This window comes from Hemiscyllium ocellatum, chromosome 6 (assembly GCF_020745735.1).
Source record: "Hemiscyllium ocellatum isolate sHemOce1 chromosome 6, sHemOce1.pat.X.cur, whole genome shotgun sequence".
In the NCBI taxonomy this organism is placed as follows: Eukaryota; Metazoa; Chordata; class Chondrichthyes; order Orectolobiformes; family Hemiscylliidae; genus Hemiscyllium; species Hemiscyllium ocellatum.
This window is the reverse complement of record NC_083406.1, coordinates 66463314-66484758: the sequence shown is the minus strand read 5'-3', so window position 1 is coordinate 66484758 and position 21445 is coordinate 66463314. Positions and strand designations below refer to the sequence as shown.

General features: G+C 39.1%; 1 protein-coding gene across 8 annotated transcripts in view; it reads right to left on the bottom strand.

Moving 5' to 3' along the window:
- tenm4 (teneurin transmembrane protein 4) overlaps positions 1-21445 on the bottom strand; it is a 452208-nt gene that overhangs the window by 126624 nt on the left and 304139 nt on the right. For 7 of the 8 annotated variants that reach the window (XM_060826616.1, XM_060826618.1, XM_060826612.1 and 4 more), the window contains one exon: positions 15619-15804. In XM_060826616.1, coding sequence (XP_060682599.1) covers positions 15619-15804 — 186 coding nt within the window. Of the gene's footprint in view, positions 1-6918; positions 6946-15618; positions 15805-21445 lie in introns of all 8 variants that reach the window. The other variant, XM_060826615.1, reaches the window with a different exon arrangement.

Below are 21445 nucleotides of genomic sequence, written 5' to 3'. Positions count from 1 at the left end.
AGTTGTTTTACAAGAAATACAGGCAGATTGTACCATGCAAAATACATCAGGGTAGCAGCAGAGTGTACAATACAGTGTTGCAGGTGCAGAGAAGATGCAGAGAGAGAGAGAGAGAGAGAGAGAGATCAGAATTAACATTTGAGACATCCGTTCAAAAGTCTGATAAGATGCTGTCCTTGAATCTATTCGTACATATATTAATTTTTTAAACATCTTCTATAAAATATATAAAAAGTAACATAACTCAGTGAATAATATCAAAAAAATTAAAACTCATCAAGGGTGGCAGGACAGGCATATGGGCGGGTGCTCCAAGATACGATTGAGATCCAGGACAAAAACACGTCTGTGGTGAGTTCCATCCTCAAAAAATTCCAGAAGATTAGTCAAGCATGATTTCCCCTTCATAAATCCATGCTGACTCTGTCCTATCCTGTTACTATTATCCAGATGTGCCGTAATTTCATCCTTTATAATAGACTCCAGCATCTTTCTCACCACTGACGTCAGACTAACTGGTCTATAATTTCCTGCTATCTCTCTCCCACCTTTCTTAAAAAGTGGTATAACATTAGCCACCCTCCAATCCTCAGGAACCAACCCCGAATCTATCAAACCCTGGCAAATAATCACCAACACATCCACGATTTCTCGAGCCACCTCCTTCAGTACTCTGGGATGTAGGCCATCAGGCCCCGGAGACTTATCAACCTTCAGACTTAACAGTCTCTCCAACACCAAATCCTGGCAAATATAAATTCCCTTCAGGTCAGGTCCTTCAGCCACTGTTACCTCAGGGAGATTGCTTGTGTCTTCCCCAGTGAATACAGATCTGAAGTGCCCATTTAATTCTTCTGCCATTTCTTTGTTCCCCATAATATATTCCCCTGTTTCTGTCTTCAAGGGCCCAATTTTAGTCCTAACCATTTTTTGGCCTTGCATATACTTAAAAAAGCTTTTACTATCCTCATTTATATTATTGGCCAGTTTACCTTCGTACCTCATTTTTCCTCTGCGTATTTCCTTCTTAGTAATCCTCTGTTGTTCTTTAAAAGCTTCCCAGTCCTCTGTTTTCCCACTTATCTTTGCTATGTTATACTTTTTCTCTTTTAACTTTATATGTTTCTTAACTTCCCTCATCAGCCACGGCCGCCCATGCCTCCTCCTGGGACCTTTCTTCCTTTTAGGAATGAACTGATCTTGCAACTTCTGTATTATACACAGAAATATCCGCCATTGTTCCTCCACAGTCATCCCTGCTAAGGTATTGCACCATTGAAATTCGGCCAGCTCCTCCCTCATGGCTCCATAGTTCCCTTTATTCAATAGAAGTACTGTCACTTCCGACTGTACCCTCTCCCTCTCAAATTGCAGATTGAAGCTTAATGTATTATGGTCACTATTTCCCAATGGCTCCTTCACTTTGAGGTCTCTGACATCTCTGTGGGTCTAGAGTCAGCTGTGTACCAGGCCTGATAAGGATGCCGGATTTACCTCCCCGAAGGGCATTAGTGAACCAGTTGGGTTTTTATGACAATTGACAACAGCTGAATGGTCACCATCACTATAGTACTTTATCATTTCAGTTTTTTATTGAATTCAAATATCATCATCTGCCATGTTAGGATTCAGGCCCATACCCCAGAGCATCAGCCTCGGACTCTGAATTACTAGACGTTATTATGCCTTTGAAGTTCAAGCAGCTTCTGCTTAGAGTTTATGAGCCAGAGGCTAAACTACAGGTACGACATGCTTGAAGGTTTGTTTGGGATGGGGGAAAGAGTTAATATTCCCTCTAAGCTGCATGACCATGCCGAAGAGCTCGCATTGACTTTTGATTTCAGAAAACGTTTTCAGAAACTAAGGGTAGTATTGGGTTTAGGGGTGGGGTGAGGTGGTAAGTTACTAAAGTTCTCTGTACCAGGAAGATGTCACACCACTTAGGATAGGGTCCATTTATGTGGCCACCAGTCAAGGATATGATAATGTGACTGTGAGGGACCCAGAGGGTACGAGTGTCGGCCTATGCAGTTGATTAATAGGCTTAGAACTCACTCAGTGTGTGCTGGAAAAACATAGCAGGTCAGCCAGCATCTGAGGAACACTCTTGACTCTAATCTCCAGCATTTGCTGGCCTCACTTTCACCTAGCTGAAGTTTACTCAGCCTGTTTGGGTGAGAGTGGGGCTACAAAGGAGGTGAGGAAACTGACTATGGCACCATAAAATAGATGGGGAAATAACGCGACTGTAGTGGTCATAGTAGCTGATAGTATAGTGAAAGGAATTGACATTGTTCTCTGCAGCGAAGAATGAGAATTAAGACATCTGTGTTGCCTGTCCATTGCTTGCACTGGAGATATCTGCTGAGGACTGGACAGCAACTTGCAGTGGGAGGGGAGGATCTGGGGGGTGGGGGTAGATGGGGAGGGGCGGGGCGGCGATTCTATTTCAATAATAATGGCATAGGTGGAACTTGGAAAGACATTCTGTATAGAGAATGTGATGAGCTTGGAACTAAAAAGGCTGAACTCCTGAAAGGTTATAGTCTCTGGATTATTATTTGAGCCAAATGGGAATTGGCACAGTCTATATAAAATTAGAGAGAGATGAATATGACCAGTGGGATAATTGGGTTGTTTTCATTGGGTTCTGGCACCAATACCAGCAAAAATAAGAGCTGTGCCACTGGGCACTTGAACCATGAAGGGGTCAGTGGTCTTCCAAACTGTGTAACGAGGCAAGTAGGGAGGGTTTAAACTAAATAGTAAAAACATGTGATCAAGATAAAATGACACAGAATTGTGATGGAAGCAGTATGTGTCAACATAATTTATTGTGAATTTGGATTCCTGGTTTTTGTGTTCGTAACTTGTGTTTTCTCTGTGTGTTGAAATTAAGAATTTATTTTTATGTATTGCTTGTAAGTCGTGGTGCTTTCTTTTAAATCAGCTTTTGAGTCCTGGCTTTAGAGTGAATGGGTTTGTGAAAGGTAAATAATGAGGGCTCAAGGTTTGTTAGAGACTCCTGGAACATCTTTTCAAAAGCTTAAGGGTAACTTACATAGCTTAGAGCAGGAGATTTTTAGTTTTACTTTCACATAAAATTTTAGCTTTACCTCAGGTTTTGGACAGTCCTGTGAAATTATTGACAGAGTAATATGGGAAACGAATGTCAGAGAATGACAGGAGGGTGCAAAAAGAAATAACATAGAATTATACCAGCAATTAAAAATAGATGTTACACAGAAAACAAAAATACAAAACCAAAGACACTAAGTTTGAATGTATGTAGCATGCATATCAAAATAGACAAAGTGATAGTACACATTTAAATAAATAAATATAATTTGATAACCATAATGGAAACATGACTGTAGGATGGCAAGAATTGGGTCTTGAATATTGGGGCATATATGACAATCAAGAAGAATAGGAGGGTAGGCAACAGTTGAGTGTTGGCATTGTTAATCAAAGATGGCATTTATGCAACAGTTAGAAAAGTCAGAAGATCATGATGCAGAATCGATTGGTTGAAGCTGAATAGTAGGGAAACAAATCACAAGTGGCACTAGTCCAGAGGCCTCCTAACAGTAACCACAATAGGGGACAAAGTATGTAGGAAGAAATATTGGGTGCTCATGGTAAAGGGATGGCAACAATTATGGGTAACTTTAATCCACATAAAAACCAAATAAGTTAGGTTGGCAATTGGACAAAGTTTATAATGCATTCAAGATATTTTCTGACATAAGCAGGTTATAATAGACTTGGTATTGTGTAATGTGACACAGTTAATCAAAAAGCCCACAGTTAAAGCATCATTAGGTAGCAGCAAGCATAATATGATTGAATTCTACACCCAGTTTGAAAGGGAGAAGACTGAGCCTTGGACTCGTATTTTTAACTTAAGGACAATTATGTGGATCAGAAAGTTGAGCTTGCTGAAGTGAAATGTCACACTTTGCTAAGGGATGAATTAATTGAGAATGCAATAGCAAACTTTCAGAATATTTTAGAAGCATATGAACACTATAAAGAAAAATTCTAAAGACAGGATCCACCATCCATGGCTTACTTAGGAAGTTAAGTAAAGCATCTTACTTAAGGAAAGCATATAACCGCATAAAGGTGAGTGGCAGGTCAGAAATTAAAGAACAGCAGGCTTAAGACTAAAGAACAGCAAACTAAAAGGTTAATCAGGAAGAAGAAATTACAGCATGAAGATGATAGCTAGAAATGTAAAAGTTAACTGTCAGTGTTTCTGTCCATTTAAAAATGAGTTTTATTTTCCAGAAAGTGAATATGGGAGTTAAAAGTAGATAGTAAGGAAATAGCAGATGAAATGCGCAAATTTTGTCTTTGTCTTCCCAAAGACAATACAAAAAAAATTCCAGTAATTCCTGTAAATCAGGAGGTGAAATGAAGAAAAGATCTTAGTGAAACTGCAGTCATGAAGCAAGTGATGCAAAGCAAACTGCCTGAGTTGTGGTTTGATAAGTCTTTGAGTCAAAATGGACTTCATGCTAACGTTTTATAAGTGAGTGCTCATATGTTAGCAGGTGCACTGGTATTAATTTTCCAAAACTCCCAGATTCAGAGTGGAGGAATAGCAAATATAATCCCTTTTTCTAACAATTGAGCAAGTTCAGAAATGATCCAGTTAGCTTGATATGTTCAAGGAGAAGGTATTACAATGAATTAATAAAGACATTCTAAGCATGTACTTAGTAAAACAAAAACCCAGGGAAATCGGGAAGGGTCAGCACGTTTTTGAAAGGGAAGTTATATTTAACCAATTTTTAGATTTCTGTGAGGAAGCAAATTGTGTGATTGGGGGAGTCTGTACACATACGTCACTTGGATGTCTAGAAGGTACCACATCAATAATTATTGCACAAAACAAAAGCTTGCAGTAAAGATGGCAACATATTAACATGGATAAAAGATTGGGTGTCTGGCAGAAAACAGATCATACTTAAATGGGTCCTTGTCTGATTGTCAGGTTGTGAAAAATGGAGTCCTGCAGGTGCTCTGGGTCCTACACCAATGAACTAGATGAGGAGAACGAAGACATCATAGCTAATTTCATAGGTGACAGAGTTAGGAAAGTGTGCAATGAAAAGATATTGGGGAATTTTAGGTTGAGCAAAAAATCTAGCTGATGGAGTATACGTGGGAGAATGAGAAATTGTTCACTTTGAGGAGGAGAATGAGAAAGAAGAGCATCACTGAAATGGAGAATAATGCAGAGTTCCATGATGTAGATGGATCGAAGTGCTGTGCTGCATAAGTCATAAAACATGACATGCAGGTACTGCACATCGTCAAGAAAGTGAATGGAATGTGATCAATTATTATGAGAGAAATTTAGCAAAAAAGTATCTGAATTACAACTTGTAGTTTTGATCTCCTTTATTGTGGAAAGATATGAAGGTTTTGGAGATCGTTCAGTGGAGGTTTAATAGCTTATCAGGACAGATTACACAGAAGGGGCTTGTTTCCACTGATGCTTAGAAGAGTGATGGATGTCTTGTTTGAAATGCATTCATTCCTGAATGGTTGCGACACAGTAGAGTTGGAAAGGATGTTTCTTCGACTGCATCAGGTCACAGCTAGGGGACATTGTTTCAAATTAGGTGTTGCCCTTTAAGGACAGATGAGGTGATTTTTTTTCTCTCAGAGAGTTGTGAGACTTTGGAACTTTCTTCCTTAGCTAATGGTGGAGGTGGGGTCACAGAAAGAATTTGAAGGCAGAGTTAGATAGATTCTTGATAGGAAGAAGAATCAAAGGTTATCAGGGTAGATCAAAATATGAAACACAAATAGATCAGCTGTGGTTTTATTGAATGCCAGGACAGGCTTAAGGGGCCAATGGTCTACTTCTGCTCCTGTTGAGTATGTTTGAATGTTTTTAAAGTTATACTGTGCTTCTTACATGGGAGGAGCCCTGTAGATGCAGATAGCAGTAGGACTTCTTTGTGAACTGAATCTGTGTCCTCACTCGATTGAAGAATGGTTGAACTGTACCAAGAGTTCTGATAACTCACCAAGGCCTTGATACATGCTGCAGAAAGAATGAGAGATATCTCATTCTGTCAGGGATTGGGAGGGCCATAAACCTCAAAGACAGATGCTCAGGAGACAGTGGGAAGAAGTTATGGAATGAGGAGAAGTGGAAAGAAAGAGGAAAGATTAGGTCTCAGTGTGTTTCAACAAATTGGAGACAGATCTGGAAACAAGTTTAACGATGCAACAGTGTTATAATCCCCTCAGACACTTCAACAAAATGCAGATTTGAACTTCCAGTGACAAACTTAATGGAATCATATGTCAAAATATCTGATTTTAATGTCTGTACTGTAAAAAAATGAACTAAAATGGATATTTACTAAAGAATACTTAGGAAGCTACTGATACACGGAGCTATAGAAAACAAAACACTTTAACAGCTTAAACTTTGAGAGCATTGAAGTCAAATCTATGGCTTTGGTTCTAACGACTTTGATTCTGCCAATTAGTGTGCTTAAACATTAGAGAATTGACATCAGCAATATTTTCATCTTCAATTTCTCCCTCAAGAAATCCCGATGAACCCTGACAGAGAGTTTGAGTGGTAAAGTAATTCATGGGGGATTAAAATGCTGGGTCAATTGGATGATAGTCCAATATATTAGCAGCTTCATTTCCAATCACTTTTCTCTGAAACATCAATGAAAATAATAAGAGTTCTGAAGTACAGAAATTTAAAATGATAGATAATCTGCTTATAACCAGGGGAAGCCAATGAAGAAAACTTAAGTGAATCATAACAGAATGATAATGTTTAATTACAACAGTGACAGAATTAGAAATTCTAAAAGGTGAATGTTAAATCACATTATCAACAGTTCACTGAAGACATAGTATAGAAATCCATACCTTTCACTACCTTATCCAGATAGTGAGCTTGAGAGATAAAACAGAAAAGGTATTTAGGAAAGGTTAAAATAAGAACATTTCTACTAGCTAATAGACATAAGAGTAGAGTCAGTTGTTACAAACTAAAGAAAGTAATATATATACACATCAGTACAACAATGGTTAAAGATTAATTAGTTATTGTAAAACAAAAATGAAAGTACAATATGCACATCAGGAGAGCAATGCCAAAGCAACGGTGCTTTCATGATAACAAGAAAGTTTCTGCAATGTTGCTCGTATTCATTATTATTTTTCACTCCAGTCAAAATACCAAAGCTAAAATTACAATTCAGAGGTGTCACTTCATTGCCTTGGAAATTTCATCAACACAAAATGTCCAACAGGGGTACAGGCTACCCAGCTTCCAACAGAATCTATTGACATTAATGATGGGATAAAGTATTTTCATGGTACAATGTCAAGCAAAACTGTACCTTTTCTTATTTTTCTGTATTTTTTATTGGGAACTGAAATGGGAAAAGGATTTATTTTTAAAATCAATTAAGGAGTGCATTGCCACCCTTCTTAAAAGCAAGTCACTAACATTTTATTTAAAGTGTTGTTCACACTGCTGTTTGTTCAGACAGTGAAGGAGGGCTGAGGTGTGGATGAGCTGGAGCTAACAGCTGCCCACGAATGGAGATTTGTCCAGCAACAAGTTGATGATTCGTCTGGGAAATGGTGACCCATTGTTGATGGCAAAAGCTTTTTGCCTGCCAACAATTACATGACTAACTCCTGGGTAGCTGAACAGATTGCGGGTGTGAATGTTTGAGCTGTAGCCATTGTACCTCTGTACACATCTGTCCTTTCTGTATGATTATGGATGAAAGGAACAAGTTTACTCTACCAAATTTACTGACAAAACAAGGATGGCTAAGAAAGCAAGCTGTGAGAATATAAAGAACAATCAAAAGTGATCAATATAGCTAAAATAAAACAAAGAACTGCAGATGCTGGAGAACTTAAGTAAAAACAGAGATTGCTTGTGAAACTCAGGTCTGGCAACATCTGTGGAAGAAAGCAGAGTTAATGTTTTGAGTTCATTGATTCTTCATCAGCACTCAAAGACATGCGAGTGGGCAAAAATATTGGCAGCTTGAATATGGGAAATAGGAGTTATACACTTTGGTGGGAGGAACAGAAATGCAGAATATTATTTGAATGGAAAGAGAGCCTGCAGAACTTTATGGTAGAGAGGAATCTGGATGCCCTCACACATGAATCACAAAACACTACCAAGCAAGAATTATACAAAGGAAGTCTGACTAAAGCTGTACAGGTCATTGGTAAGATGACATTCAGAATATTGCACAGTGAAACTAGTTGTCAGCAAAACAGTGAGAATTGTACCTATGAGTAGGTGCTAGTGTGCAGTCTCAAAATCCAGTAAGACACACTCTCAGGGGAATGGATTAATCACGTGTATGTGAGCAAGTCCATGAGGGAGTGGCTTATGAAGGAGTTCTCAAACCAGTTCTTCAGTAGTAAAGAATTGGAATCCCTTGCATAGGAGACAAAGTCTTAATGAGGTTTGGTTACCCACAGAATCACTAACATCCAGGGGTTTATGAGAAATGTTATGGCCACATTTGCTGTTAGAAGCACTGAAAAACAGAAATTGCTGCAGAAACTCAGCAGGAAGCGTTGGTGGAGAGAAAAAATAATTATGTTTCAAGTCCAATGACCCTTTTTCAAAACTTGTGTATTTCAGATCTGTAGCATTTGCAGGTCTTTGTTTTATTTTGCGTTTGATGTACTCTGCAGAGTTTGGCCTGTTATCCATATCTATTTCATGTTGATTCTGGATGTTAAAGCATGAATTGCATATAAATTGTAAGTTGTTTAACTGTTCTAACTTGGTACTGTGAAGTTTACTTTGTTTGTTCAAAACTGTGAAATCTTGTGACTTTATTCTCTCAGCAAGTACCCAGGAGCTCAAACTTCACTTACTTTAAATGCAAAATGTTACTGGTCATGAACCAGACTGGAATGTAAACCTGGCAGACTTGCTAGGAATCATAGGAAATGATACAGCAGGCTCAAGTTTGGATGACTTACGTCTATCCTAATTTTCTTTCAAGAGAAAACCACTGGCTGTATTTTATAACCATAAATTGGGCAGGCTGCCTCCCATATATATATATATATATATATATCATATGAATGGTTCAAGAAGGCAGATCACCACCACCACATTCTCAGGGGTAACTACGGAAGGGCAATAAATGTTGGCCCAGCGAGTATTGCCCAGGTCCCATGATTGAATTTTAAAAAATGATGTTGGGCAGACAGTCTGACATAATCATGTTAGTCTCTGCGTGGGGTTTTCTAATGGTCACTCGTAGCAGAGACTAAGAGCTGTTTACTGCCACCAATCTTTCTTTGTCTGTACTGAGTCCAGGGCCTGTCTAATTATCAATGGTAGAGGAAAGACAGGTTCAGCTAAAGAGAAGAAACACTTGTTAGATAATGAGATAATTTATTACATGACAGCAATAAATATATTGTATATTATGAATCAGATATAAGAATGCTTTGGAGCTGCACAGAACACATTTGCTCTCTAGGCTAGTATAGAATTTATTTGTCTTCACCCAATCACGTCATCAAACTTAGTGGAGCTCAATGTTAACTCTTTTCGGATCCTTACTTTAAAAAAAAAGCTTCCCCAAATCTTTTCACCATAATTAACAATGATATAATTGTACAAATAACTACATTTCCATTTACCACTACCCTATCTCACCCCAGATCTCTGACTTCACTTATTTGAGCTGTCTGGATGTTTCACAATTCATCCAGAATGCTTTCTCTTTGGACTTGGAAGATGAGCAGGTTTTTTGCTTGGGGACTCTTGTCCTTGGATCTGTTGTCATTCTTGAACTATTACCTTTACTCCTATTATCAACATGTTCAAATGCAGAACTGCCTGGCTAAAAGAGACACGAGTAAACTTTGGCCCATTGTCAGACATGACCACATCAGGAATCCCATGTATAGGAAATATTTTATTCAAGGCCACGTGAATTGCATTTTGTGCTGGTGATACTTTATTTTCACCTCAATCCACTGAGAAAACTCACCAACCATCAAACTTAATTGGTCTGTTCCCTCTCATTTCCTTGGTCTGCTGGGGAAAGTAGTGGCAATTAGTAACTCCTGGCATTCATAGTTTGCTACGTGGTCCTCAATCTCAGTTGAGATCATGTTGCCTGATTCAAGTGTCCCTAGTGTTACTTGCCTTGGACATTTTCCTGTAGTGAAACTGGAATGTCCAGCCTTTCAACAATCTTTAGTCACCTACATTTGTGAAATGCTGTCAATGGTCAGAGTTTGTCTTCATGGTCAACCCATTGAGGTTTTGGGAATCTGGCTAACCTTTGACACAATACCAATGGATCACAACACATTCCCAGTCCTTGTTCTATTCCAGTCATCTTTAATAGAATCTGCTTTCTTCAGCTTGCCTCTGTAATATTGTCACCCTATCGTACAACTCAATTTGATCAACAAATCCTCATACATTATAAAACTGTCTACTGTTGCACCAGAGAGGGCATCCACAATCATTTGTGGCTTCTCCACTGCATGTCTGGTCTCAGCGGCAAATTCTATGAGGCAGAGTCAGAATCCCTGTATTTGTGGAGACATCTTTGTCAACTCTTTCTCAACTAATGGAGAGATAATTGAGTAATGGTCCATTTCTATGAGTACTTCCAGGCGAAGGAACATATTTTGAGGCCCATGTCGCTATAGGGACCTTTTTCTCTGTAACTGCACAGTGCATTTCCGTCTGAAAATACATTTTCTGATATCCATCTCTTTTCTCCTGAAAGAGCATTACCCCTTTGTCTAAGGCCATAGCTGTGATAATTGATCAGCATGGATTGTAGTAGACAGGCCATTTGTAGACATGAATATATCCTTGGTCATTTGGAAAGTGTCCTGCTGATGAAAGCCCCTATTCTCCCCTTGCATCACCTTGAATTGTTGTCTCAAGGGTCCAGTCATTGTTGCTGATTAAGGGGATAGATGTCCCCAAATGGTTTATATATCCATACCTAAGTAGCTCAGTAGGTCATGGACCAATTTTGGAGTGGTCAGCTTTTGCTTTCTGCAGATTTAGCCTCATCCCATCATTGTCAACAGTGCACCCCTAGAAGTGAATAGGTTATTTGGAAAATGTATACTTTTGTCAACAGTAAGGTCTTTGCCTTGTAGACATTGTGAAACTGCATAGACCCCTTTGGTAATTTTCATTTACTGTTTTCCCAATGTTACTCATGTGGTATATGACACCATCTACAGTATACGACATTGCATATGGTCCTTTGGAAGATCTTTGGGGTGGAGGTGATCCCAAGTGGCAGTCTGTTGAAACCAAACCTCCTGAGTGATGTGATAAATGTGGTATGCAGTCTTGACTCCTTGTTTAATGGCACCTGCCAGAACCCACTGTTGGCATTGAATCTGGTAAAATTTCTACTTCTACATAATTTGGCTAAACTCTCATTTCCTGTTGAAAACTAAGGTGGATTTCCCTAGCTGCCTATTCTGTTGAGCTGCATTAGGTCAACAAATATTCCGATGAATCCATTGGCTTTTTGTAACCTGGCCATGTCTGAACTTCACATGGCTGCTTTGGCACCGGAGAAACAATACCCATTTTGACCATTTCTCTAAGTTGCTTCTGAACTTGATTCATTAGGGATCCCAAAGCTTCCTGAGTATGCAGAGATGTGCTAGCTCTGCATCTTTCTTTTAGCTTGATGCTGTGTTCAACATTGAATTTACCTAATCTTGTGAATAGTGTTGGGTATTTCCTTTCGAAAGAACTTTTATTTCAATGCTGTTGCAGTTCTTCAAACGTTTGAATAATTTTTGGAGGTAAACAACTCTTTCTTTCTCAAGCGGAAGATTCTGATTCGGAATGATGTATGCCTTCTCAACTATCTGACATTATTTATCTTGTAGTGCAACTTGGAGTGTACCTTTAATAGTGGGTGTTATTCTATCTACACCATATAGCTTCATGTCTCCTGCTACAGTCTCTCTGTCTATTGGTAAGTGCAAGTTCTCCTGTGTCGTCTTAAAGTAGCACTTAAAATAGTACTTTACTTTTAAAAACTCTTTCTTCTGGTATTATCTTCAATGGCAGGAGTGTCTGCATGAAATTAGAATCTCTGCTACTTCTATCATGTTGTATTTCCCGGATTGCCACTCAGGTCCTTATAGTGTCTGCTATTGCTATATGTACTACAGAGTAAAGATTGTTTAAGGTAATTCACTGCTCCTCCTTTATCTACATAGTGTATTGTGTCTAGGGCCTGTCTAATATCAGTGGCACAGAAGATGATATGTGCCAAAAAGACCATGACTAAATGTAGCAGAGTCTACTGAAGGTAGCAGCATTCTTTCATGAATCCACTGTTTTGAGCTGTCATAAGAAATAAGGAGAGATTGAAACGGGGCCTTCAAATTGATGGCTATGACTAACTGCCATTATATGGCATAAGTCTTGATGCCGGATATCCAAGTCTAGATGCCTGTTTGAGCATAGAACAACATTCACACTGCTCATTAGCTACCTTTCACAGAATCCCTACAGTGTGCAAGCAGGCAGATTGAATCTACACCAACCCTCCAAAGAGCATTCGACACAGACCTACACCCCTACCTCTAAATTTTCCCATGGTTAATCCATCCAGCCTGCATAGCTCTGGACACTATGGTCAATTTAGAATGGCTAATCCACCTAACCTGCACATCTTTGGATTGTGGGAAGAAACCGATGCTGACATAGGGAGAATGTGCAAACTGCACATAAACAATTGCCCAATATTGGAATCAAACCTGGCTCCCTGGCACTATGAGGTAGCTTGGACACTAGCAGTGCTAACCACTGAGCCATTGTGTCACCTAGATAATGCCTTTGCAGCCATTTCTCCACTCTAGTTATCTCTGTATTTTCCCATTAATCTATCTAGCTTGCACATCTCTGGACACTATGGCCAATTTAGCATGGCTAATCCACCTATCATGCACATCTTTGGACTGTGGAAGGAAACCAGAGCACCCGGAGTGAATCTGCACAGGCAGTCACTTGAGGCTGGAATCAAACCCAGCTCTCTGACACTGTGGGCAGTGTTGACTGCTGAGCTACCATGCTTTTCTGCAAAGGGCTACTAATTAGCTGTCCCAGTATTTGATTTGCCACTGAGCTGGTGGGAGGCTAGGAGTGAGCGGACCACTCACTTTCCATTTTGTCTCCCTCAAAGGTTGTAAAATCGAGTTCTTTCTTTTGACTCCATTCTGCCTTTATAACCAAACTTTTAATCTACAAAGTCTTTTTTCCTTTTTGAGTGATTTTATCATGTCAATGAATTGCTCTTGTTAGTACAATAATATTGCATAGATAGATTGGAACAAGACACTGTACAAATAATCCATACTAAATACAAATGATCCGCCCTCGGTAAATCTCTACATATTAAACTGTTAAGCAACGAGATGCTATTGAATGATACAGTAAATTAAAACAGGCAGTCTCGCATTAATCTTAATAGATTAATGTTATCAGATTTGAACAGCACCATTAGTTTTCATTGAACATTTCATTTACACAGAACTAACCCTTCATTTTGATTTAGAAGAAAAACATAAGAAAATGCCTATTTGCCTATTTGTTAAATAGGCATATGTCACATGCACAGAAGTCACATGTACAGAACAAGATAAAAAGTAAACATGCAAAGCCAAAAACACAAACAAAAAGAAACAAAACTGCTTGCTAATTGGAGAATGGCATATTTGGTTATTATTCTGTTCTTGACGAGAAACATTCCTCTCCTCTGTTACGGTCATCCTTACTTTACAAGAAAATACTATTGATTTAAGACTCAGGCAATGTCCTCATCAGCATGTACCTCTCCTTGGAATGTTCCAAAGTTCACCTTTTGTTACAATGAATGACTCAATCATGAAAAAAAATCCTGATCTCGTCAGAACTGTGATGTTTCCAACAGTAATACCAAATGGATTTTTTGGAAGTAGGGTGGAGAAATGGCTGCAAATACATTATTTGGGTGGCACAATGGCTCAGTGGTTAGCATTGCTGCCTCACAGAGCCCGGGACCTGGATTCGATTCCAGCCTCAGGTGACTGTCTGTATGGAGTTTGCAAATTCTCCCAGTATCTGAGTGGATTTCCTCCAGGTCCTTTTATTTCCTCCCACATGTGCAAGTTAGATGGATTGGTCATGCTAAATTGCCCATGGTGTGCAGGCATGTGTAGGGTAGATGGATTAGCCATGGGAATTGTAGGGTTACAGGGCAGGGTAAGGGGGGTGGGTCTGGGTGGGCTGCTTTTCAAAGGGTCAGTTCAGACTTGATGGGCTGAATGCCCTGCTTCCATGCTGTAGGGGTATTATGATATCAGGATGACTTCAAAGACACATTAAGCTAAATACACAAATTGTTTTACTAAACCATATATTATATCATAAAAATATGAATTACAATAATTGCAAGGAGTGTGGGAAATTAACTGAGAGGATGGGCAAAAACAAAACTATATGGATAGGGAGCTTGGCACCCTGGAAGAAATGTTGGTGATGCACTGAGAGGTCAACAATACTCCTGCCCCAAAGCCATAACACACCTTGGGCATCTTATATTGATGAATAGTAGATTTTCCACCCTACAATGGAGTGAAGACCGATCCTCTCGACTGGAGCCAATCTGTTTGGTCAGCAATTCAGCAGACCCACCAGTGCCTGATCTTTGAAGTGGACTCTGTCAGAACTGAAGGCAAGCTATGAAGGAAGCTCCAGGGATTCCAGGGTAAAGGGGAGCTTCGGGTAGGGTTTTGTTTCTGCACCTTAGGTAGGCCTTGCGGATGGTGGGGAAAGATTTTTAAACTCCGTGTAGGTGGGAAGAATGGGGCTACTGTCTTCTTGGTGGGTGCTACCAATGGGCAAAGGGCACCCCTCAAATGATAGCAGCCCCTCTCTTCCCACCAATTGGAATTTTACACTTCCTTGGAAATTCCAAAATGGGAGAGCAGAAGATCTGGGTCATAAACTTGTGTAACAAAAATCCAGCAAGACACATGTTTGCTATCTATGCTCCTCAATTTTATCGATGCAAGCCAGGTACTGAGAGCATTGAATAAGCTAAATGTAGTTTTTAAACAACACCTACAGAGTAGGTATTGTCCCATCAGTCAAACAGGCCTCAAAACTACATCCAACAGTTTACAAACCAATAAAGTGATTATATTACATTTTAAATAATGAATTCTAATCTAAACACATCTGACGTATAATAATTTTGAAGAAACATACATTTTAAACATCACTATACCTATACTGGCTTTACAATTAATGACAGATTTACTTATTAGAATTTAACACACTGTTTTTATACTCATACAATTTTGAAGTATGGGGTGATGGAAGGGACTTCTCATACTGCATGTTACAAAATTAATTCAGCAATGAAATGGCCAAAACGCTCCCATCTCTTTCGCTTACAAAGGGGCACTTACTCACACAAAAATGAAAATTCACAACTGAAGTTTAAAATCCCATTTAAAAACCTCTCATGCTAGACTAAGTAGCACAAATAGATTAAACATGCTTTTCTTCAGTCCTACCGATAGTGCAATGTTCTCCATTCCACCCAGGGCTGCATTCACACTTGCCATCCTTACAAGTCCCATGCTCACTGCAGCGTGGGTGACATGCTCGTTGATCACAGATACTGCCCATCCAGCCTTCGTCACAGCGACAGGTGCCTCCTATGCAGATTCCATGGCTGCTACAGTCTACTGCACAAATCTCTGTGGGAGACACAACAAATCCCTGTATTATTGTTAAAGATGTAACAGTTCAGCGCCCAGGTCAAGCAGGAATAAAGGGATTTTTTACACTCTTAGCAGTTAATTCCTTTCAACAATAAGGATTTAATAAGAGGATTACAATAAAATAGGGATTACAGAGGCATCCTTAAATGGTCCACTTATTTCTCTTACAAACTCATGATAACTGCTGTTTCTTCACTATTCTTTTGTGACAAAAAAGGTAGTTGATAGCTGCTGCAGGAAATATATGAGATATCACATTTAATTAAAACCTTGTCAATACTAACTTCAAACAAATAGATGGGAAGAGGGTATGACATAGTTAAAACATTATTGTGTAAAAACTCCACTCAAAGAAGTAGTCTTAGAAATTGTCAGTTGCTCAATATTACTATTATAATAGTCAATTTATTGAACCAACTTAAACAATATCATTAAATATCTTCAGCTTTTATACTTGAATTGTTAGATTTAAAGAGTAAGAAAGTGATAATTGTTCGTATTTCTTCACTTCAAGTCATTTCAATTATTTTAAAACATTTGCGTACTTTTAGAATGAGTTTCCAGTGCAATGATATTTTCTTACAATTCTTTGCGTTTTACTTAGGCTTTAACTAAACTGTAATGGACTGCAATTTACTAGGTAATTCTCTAAGTCACTTTCACAGAATCATAGAATGCATGAAATTCCTCTCTGCTATTTTAATGAAGTATTGACCCAGTAAACCAGCAGGTTAACAGCCTTATTAAAATATTGCCAAAGAATTTTTACATAATATTTCACTGTCTTTTTTCTTGCCATGGTTTATTTGAAGCAAATTAATGGTTCTACAAGATATAATTAGTTTTATCTTTTAATATTTTTATGGGTTAAAGTCAAAGAGGCAGGTCCTATTCGTGATTAAACATTTGAAATAACACAAGCATTATCTGTGGTTGCAATGTCAAAGCATTGCATTCCAAAATAAAAATGTAGCTCAAACGCTCTGTAAAATCACAATGTGTAGCTTACACTTTTGCTGTACCTGTCCTGAAATAAAAAGGCATTCAGATTTATACAGAATAAATCTGGTTAATCTTAATTGATCAGATTTTAATTCCAGAACTACCTGGTTTTATGCTTTGCTTACAACTGCAATGTAGGAGTTTAAAATATTTAATTATGGGATTAATACCATTATGATTTGGATGAATGAAGTTGAATTAATTGCTGCTACTGATTGAGTAAAAGTTATTTGAATGATGTAAATGTAAATGATGTAGTTTGGTCAAATAATCTAAGAACAGCCCACAAATTGTCACTTATTGATTCAGATATTCGCCAAACCAAAGACTGATTTAAATTAAATTGGTTATCTATAGAATTGAATTAGGTATTAACCAAAACCTTTAGTAACTTTTTGAAATAAGAAGGAGAATTCACACACAATAGATTTCCAAAGGGAGGAAAAACCTGGTGGTCACACATATTAAATTTTGAATCTTTACATAAACCTTAATGAGCTCAATAAAAATGACAAGAAGTTCTTAAATTGTTGAAGTAAAATCTCAGCAGGTATCATTACATAAATCGGAAGAAGTTAAAAATCTAAAGAACTTAGTTTAATTACTGAGGTAATATCTTACAATGGGATGGACTGAGGTCCAGATAAAGAACCATAAGGATTAAAATGCTGCTGGACATGACAGATGGATTCTGAATTTCTCCAGTTTCTTTTGTGAGATGTAAAGAAAATAGACAAAATGCTGTAGGAGCACATGATGGTGATCACTTTCTAAAGCAGAGCTTGGAACTCCAAAACAGAATATACAACATTCACCCTTATTCACTCACTGGAGCTCTTTGCCAAAGCTACTCCAAAAAAATAGATTTAACCAAATGGAACTTCCCAAGCTCTCAATGTTAAACGTTTTGCAGTCTATTAAGCAGAAAAGGAGTGATTTCATTTATCACACAATAGCTTAATAAGTGAGAGAGAATTACTAAGTTTCAGTCTACAGCTGCTCAGAGCTGAAGAAAGGTAATGAATGCTTCTTACACTACTTTCTGCTCTTTTTTTTTGCAGTCAAATTGCTATTTCCTGGCTCAGCACTTAAGGGGATTAGTTTTCTCATTTCAACTCAAATTATAATTGCAGCTACACAAATTATCCAACTTGATACGATTTCAACTTGGACGTTTCAGTGTGATTGTATCTGAGATTTTTTTTACTGCTTACTGCCAAGAACACGAAGTTTAATAAATGCACACAGATATCTCAAGAAGACTAAAATGAGACAAAAGTAAAATGATAAGTCTTACAAAGACTTACATAAATTTAGCTTTCAATGTTTATATTGTTGAACGTAATAGTTGTAAAACTGATAAGGTTTGTTTGCTGCAACAAATTGGGTGAACAAATGCATTGGATGAACAGTGTCTGTTCATAGGGTCCTGATTAGTGACTTCGATACCCTAATCTGATTAGTTTGGGAATAGTTTGTGTCCAACTAAGCACTCGCCAGCAGGGAGGGAAGATGATTTGTTATGTAGGTCAGCTAATGCCAGTCTAAAGTGAACTGCTGACTGCAAAATGGTAATTTAAAATTGGAGGAGAAATCGTGCTTTCCTTTCCAGCTCTGAGATGTGCATGATGGACAGATACAATGGATCCTGAAAAGAAAGAGGACAACCAATTAAAGATTAGAGTTGGGGAGGGTGTACCCGTACAGAATTATGAGAATAGTCATAAAATATATGGAAAGGCAATGGCCTAGTGGTTTTATGACGAGACTATTAATCCAGAACCTCAGCTAATATTCTAGGGATCCAGGTTTGAATCCCACCACATCAGATGGTGGAATTTGAATTCAATAAAATATATTGGAATTAAGAATCTACTAAAGACTATTGACATTTACTGGAAAAACCACTTGGATCACTAATGCCCTTCAGGGAAGGAAATCTTCCATCCTCACCTGGTCTGGTCTACATGTAACTCCAGACCCACAGCAATGTGGTTGACTCTTATCTGTACTCTGGGCAATTAGGGATGGGCAATGAATGCTTCCTAGCCAGCGATGCCTACCTTCTGTGAATGAATCAAGAAAAAAACTTGGCTTAGCAATCCACACAGCTGTGTCAATTGCTATGAAGTCACAAAGAAGAAATGAAACTGAATATGTCACCCGGCATCGATTTCAGAAACGGAAAAGACAAAGCCCAGATGATTCTGCAAAATTCTCTTTACTCACATCCAGGGGCTAGAACAAAAATTGGGAGAGCTGTCTCACAGACAGGTCAAGCAACAGCCAGACATAGTCATACTCACAGAACCTACCTTCAAGCAATGTCCCAGACACCACTATTACCATCCTGGATATGTCCTTTCTCACTGGCAGGACAGACCCGGCAGACATGGCGGCACAGTGGTCTACAGTTTGGAGGGAGTTGCCCTGGCAGTCTCTAACACTGACTATGGATCCCCATGAAATCTTATGGTTTCAGATTAAACATCAGCAAGGAAACCTCCTGCTGACTACCATGTACCATTCTCCCTCAGCTGATGAATCAGTACTCCTCCATGTTGAATAAGGAGAAAGCATCAAGGGTGGCAAGTGCTGAAAATGTGCTCAGGGTGGGTGATTTCAATGTCTAACACCAAGAGTGGCTAAGCAGCAGCTCAACTGATTAAGGTGATCAGGTCATGAAGGACATAGGTGTTAGACTGGGTCTGCGGCAGGTGGTGAGGAAACCAACAAGGAAAAACATACTTGGCCATATTCTTACCAAACTGCTGGCTGCAGATGCATCTGTCTGTGACAGTATTGGTAAGAGTGACTGCCACACAATCCTTATGGAGATAAAGTCCCCCCTTCACACTGGGAATAACCTCCATCATGTTGTGTAACACTATCCCCATGCTAAATGGGACAGACTTCGAATATATGAAGCAGCTCAAGACTGGCCATCTATTAGGGACTATGAGCCATCAACAGCAACAGAATATTCTCCAGCACAACCTCATGGTCTGACATATCCCCCACTCAACCAGTACTGTCAAGCCAGGGGCTCGACCATAATTCAATGAAGAGTGCATGAGGGCATGCCTGGAGCAGCAGCAGGCATACCTAAACATAAAGTGTCAACCTGGTAAGCTACCTAAGAGGACTACTTGAATAACAAATAGCATAAGCAGCAAGTGATAGACGGAGCTAAGTGATCCTATAACCAATGGATCAGATCTAAGCTCTATCGTCCTGCCACACCCAGCTGTGAATGATAGTGTACAATTAAAACAACTCACTGGAGGAGGGGGCTCTAGCAATATCTGACTGCTATGGTCCTAAATAATTTGAACATTAAGGGAGTGGATCCTTTTCTGTTCAATAAGATTGCTGGCTCATGATAGGGTGTTCTGACTGCAATGTGGGTGGAATTGATTGCATCCTGCACTTGCAGGAAAGGCAGCGAGGGCTGAGAATCCTAAAAACCTTCCTATCTGCCTTCTCACATCAAGGGACAATGTTAGGAATTGACAGTATTCCTAATATTAGGAATTGAGAAGACATATCAGTAACATCCTTGATGCACTTATTGGTTCAAGACTGTAAAAATCCAGAGATCCCCAGCATAAACCTGAAATGATCAGCTAGCAAAGAAATTCAGGGCAGCCTGTAGCTTCTGGGATCACAAGGAAGGGATTGGTATCAGTCCTTGGGACGACAGATTCTCATCACCTTGCTGGCATATGGGTGACATGTTAGCTAGAAACATCCTTAGCTGTCTTCTACACTGATTCTCCACCATTTGCAGGTTAGATAATCAGAAATAGAAACAGTAGAAGACCATTTGGTTCCTTTGGCCCCACTGTCATTCAGCAGGATTATGCCTGTTTCGATATTCCTACGTTCACTTTCCTGACCTTTCCCTGAAACTCTTGATTCCCTGACTGATCAAGAATCCATCTCAGGTTAAATGTACACAGGGACTCTACTCCCACAGCTCCCTGTCACAAGGAATTCCACAAGAATCACAATCCTCTGAAAGAAGAAATTCCTCTTCATCTCAGTTTTAAATTGGTGCTCATTTATTCTTTTGGTCCGAGACTCTCCCTCGAGGGGAAACATCCTCTCAACATTTACCCTGTCAAGTTCCTTAAGAATCTGGTATGTTTCAGTGAGATCACTTCTCATTCTTCTAAATTACAACGAATAGAGTCCTATCCTGTATAACATTTGCTTATAAGACAATCTCACCATACCAAGGATCATCCTTGTGAACCTTCTCTGAACTGCCTTCAATGAAGTTATATCTTTCCTTAAATAAGGAGACCAAAAAGCTGCACCTGCACTCATAGATCCTGTTCTATGCAAGAGCTGTCTTCCTTTGTGGTGGCTGTTGTCCATCTCCCTCTGGAGGTTGTGGCTACTGTTATTGCAAATTGAGTTGTCCTCTGCTGTCATATGTAGTGGTTCCATTGCAGTTGTTGAACTGTAAGAACAACTGTTGGATTGACCCCTTCCATGCTCCCTCAGCGTTCAGGAGATCACTGAGAACTGTAACCTTAATAGAGGTTTGATTCACTTTAACATCCTTGCCCATGAAGTTCCAGGCTATGCCCTCCAAAAGTGCAGAGTT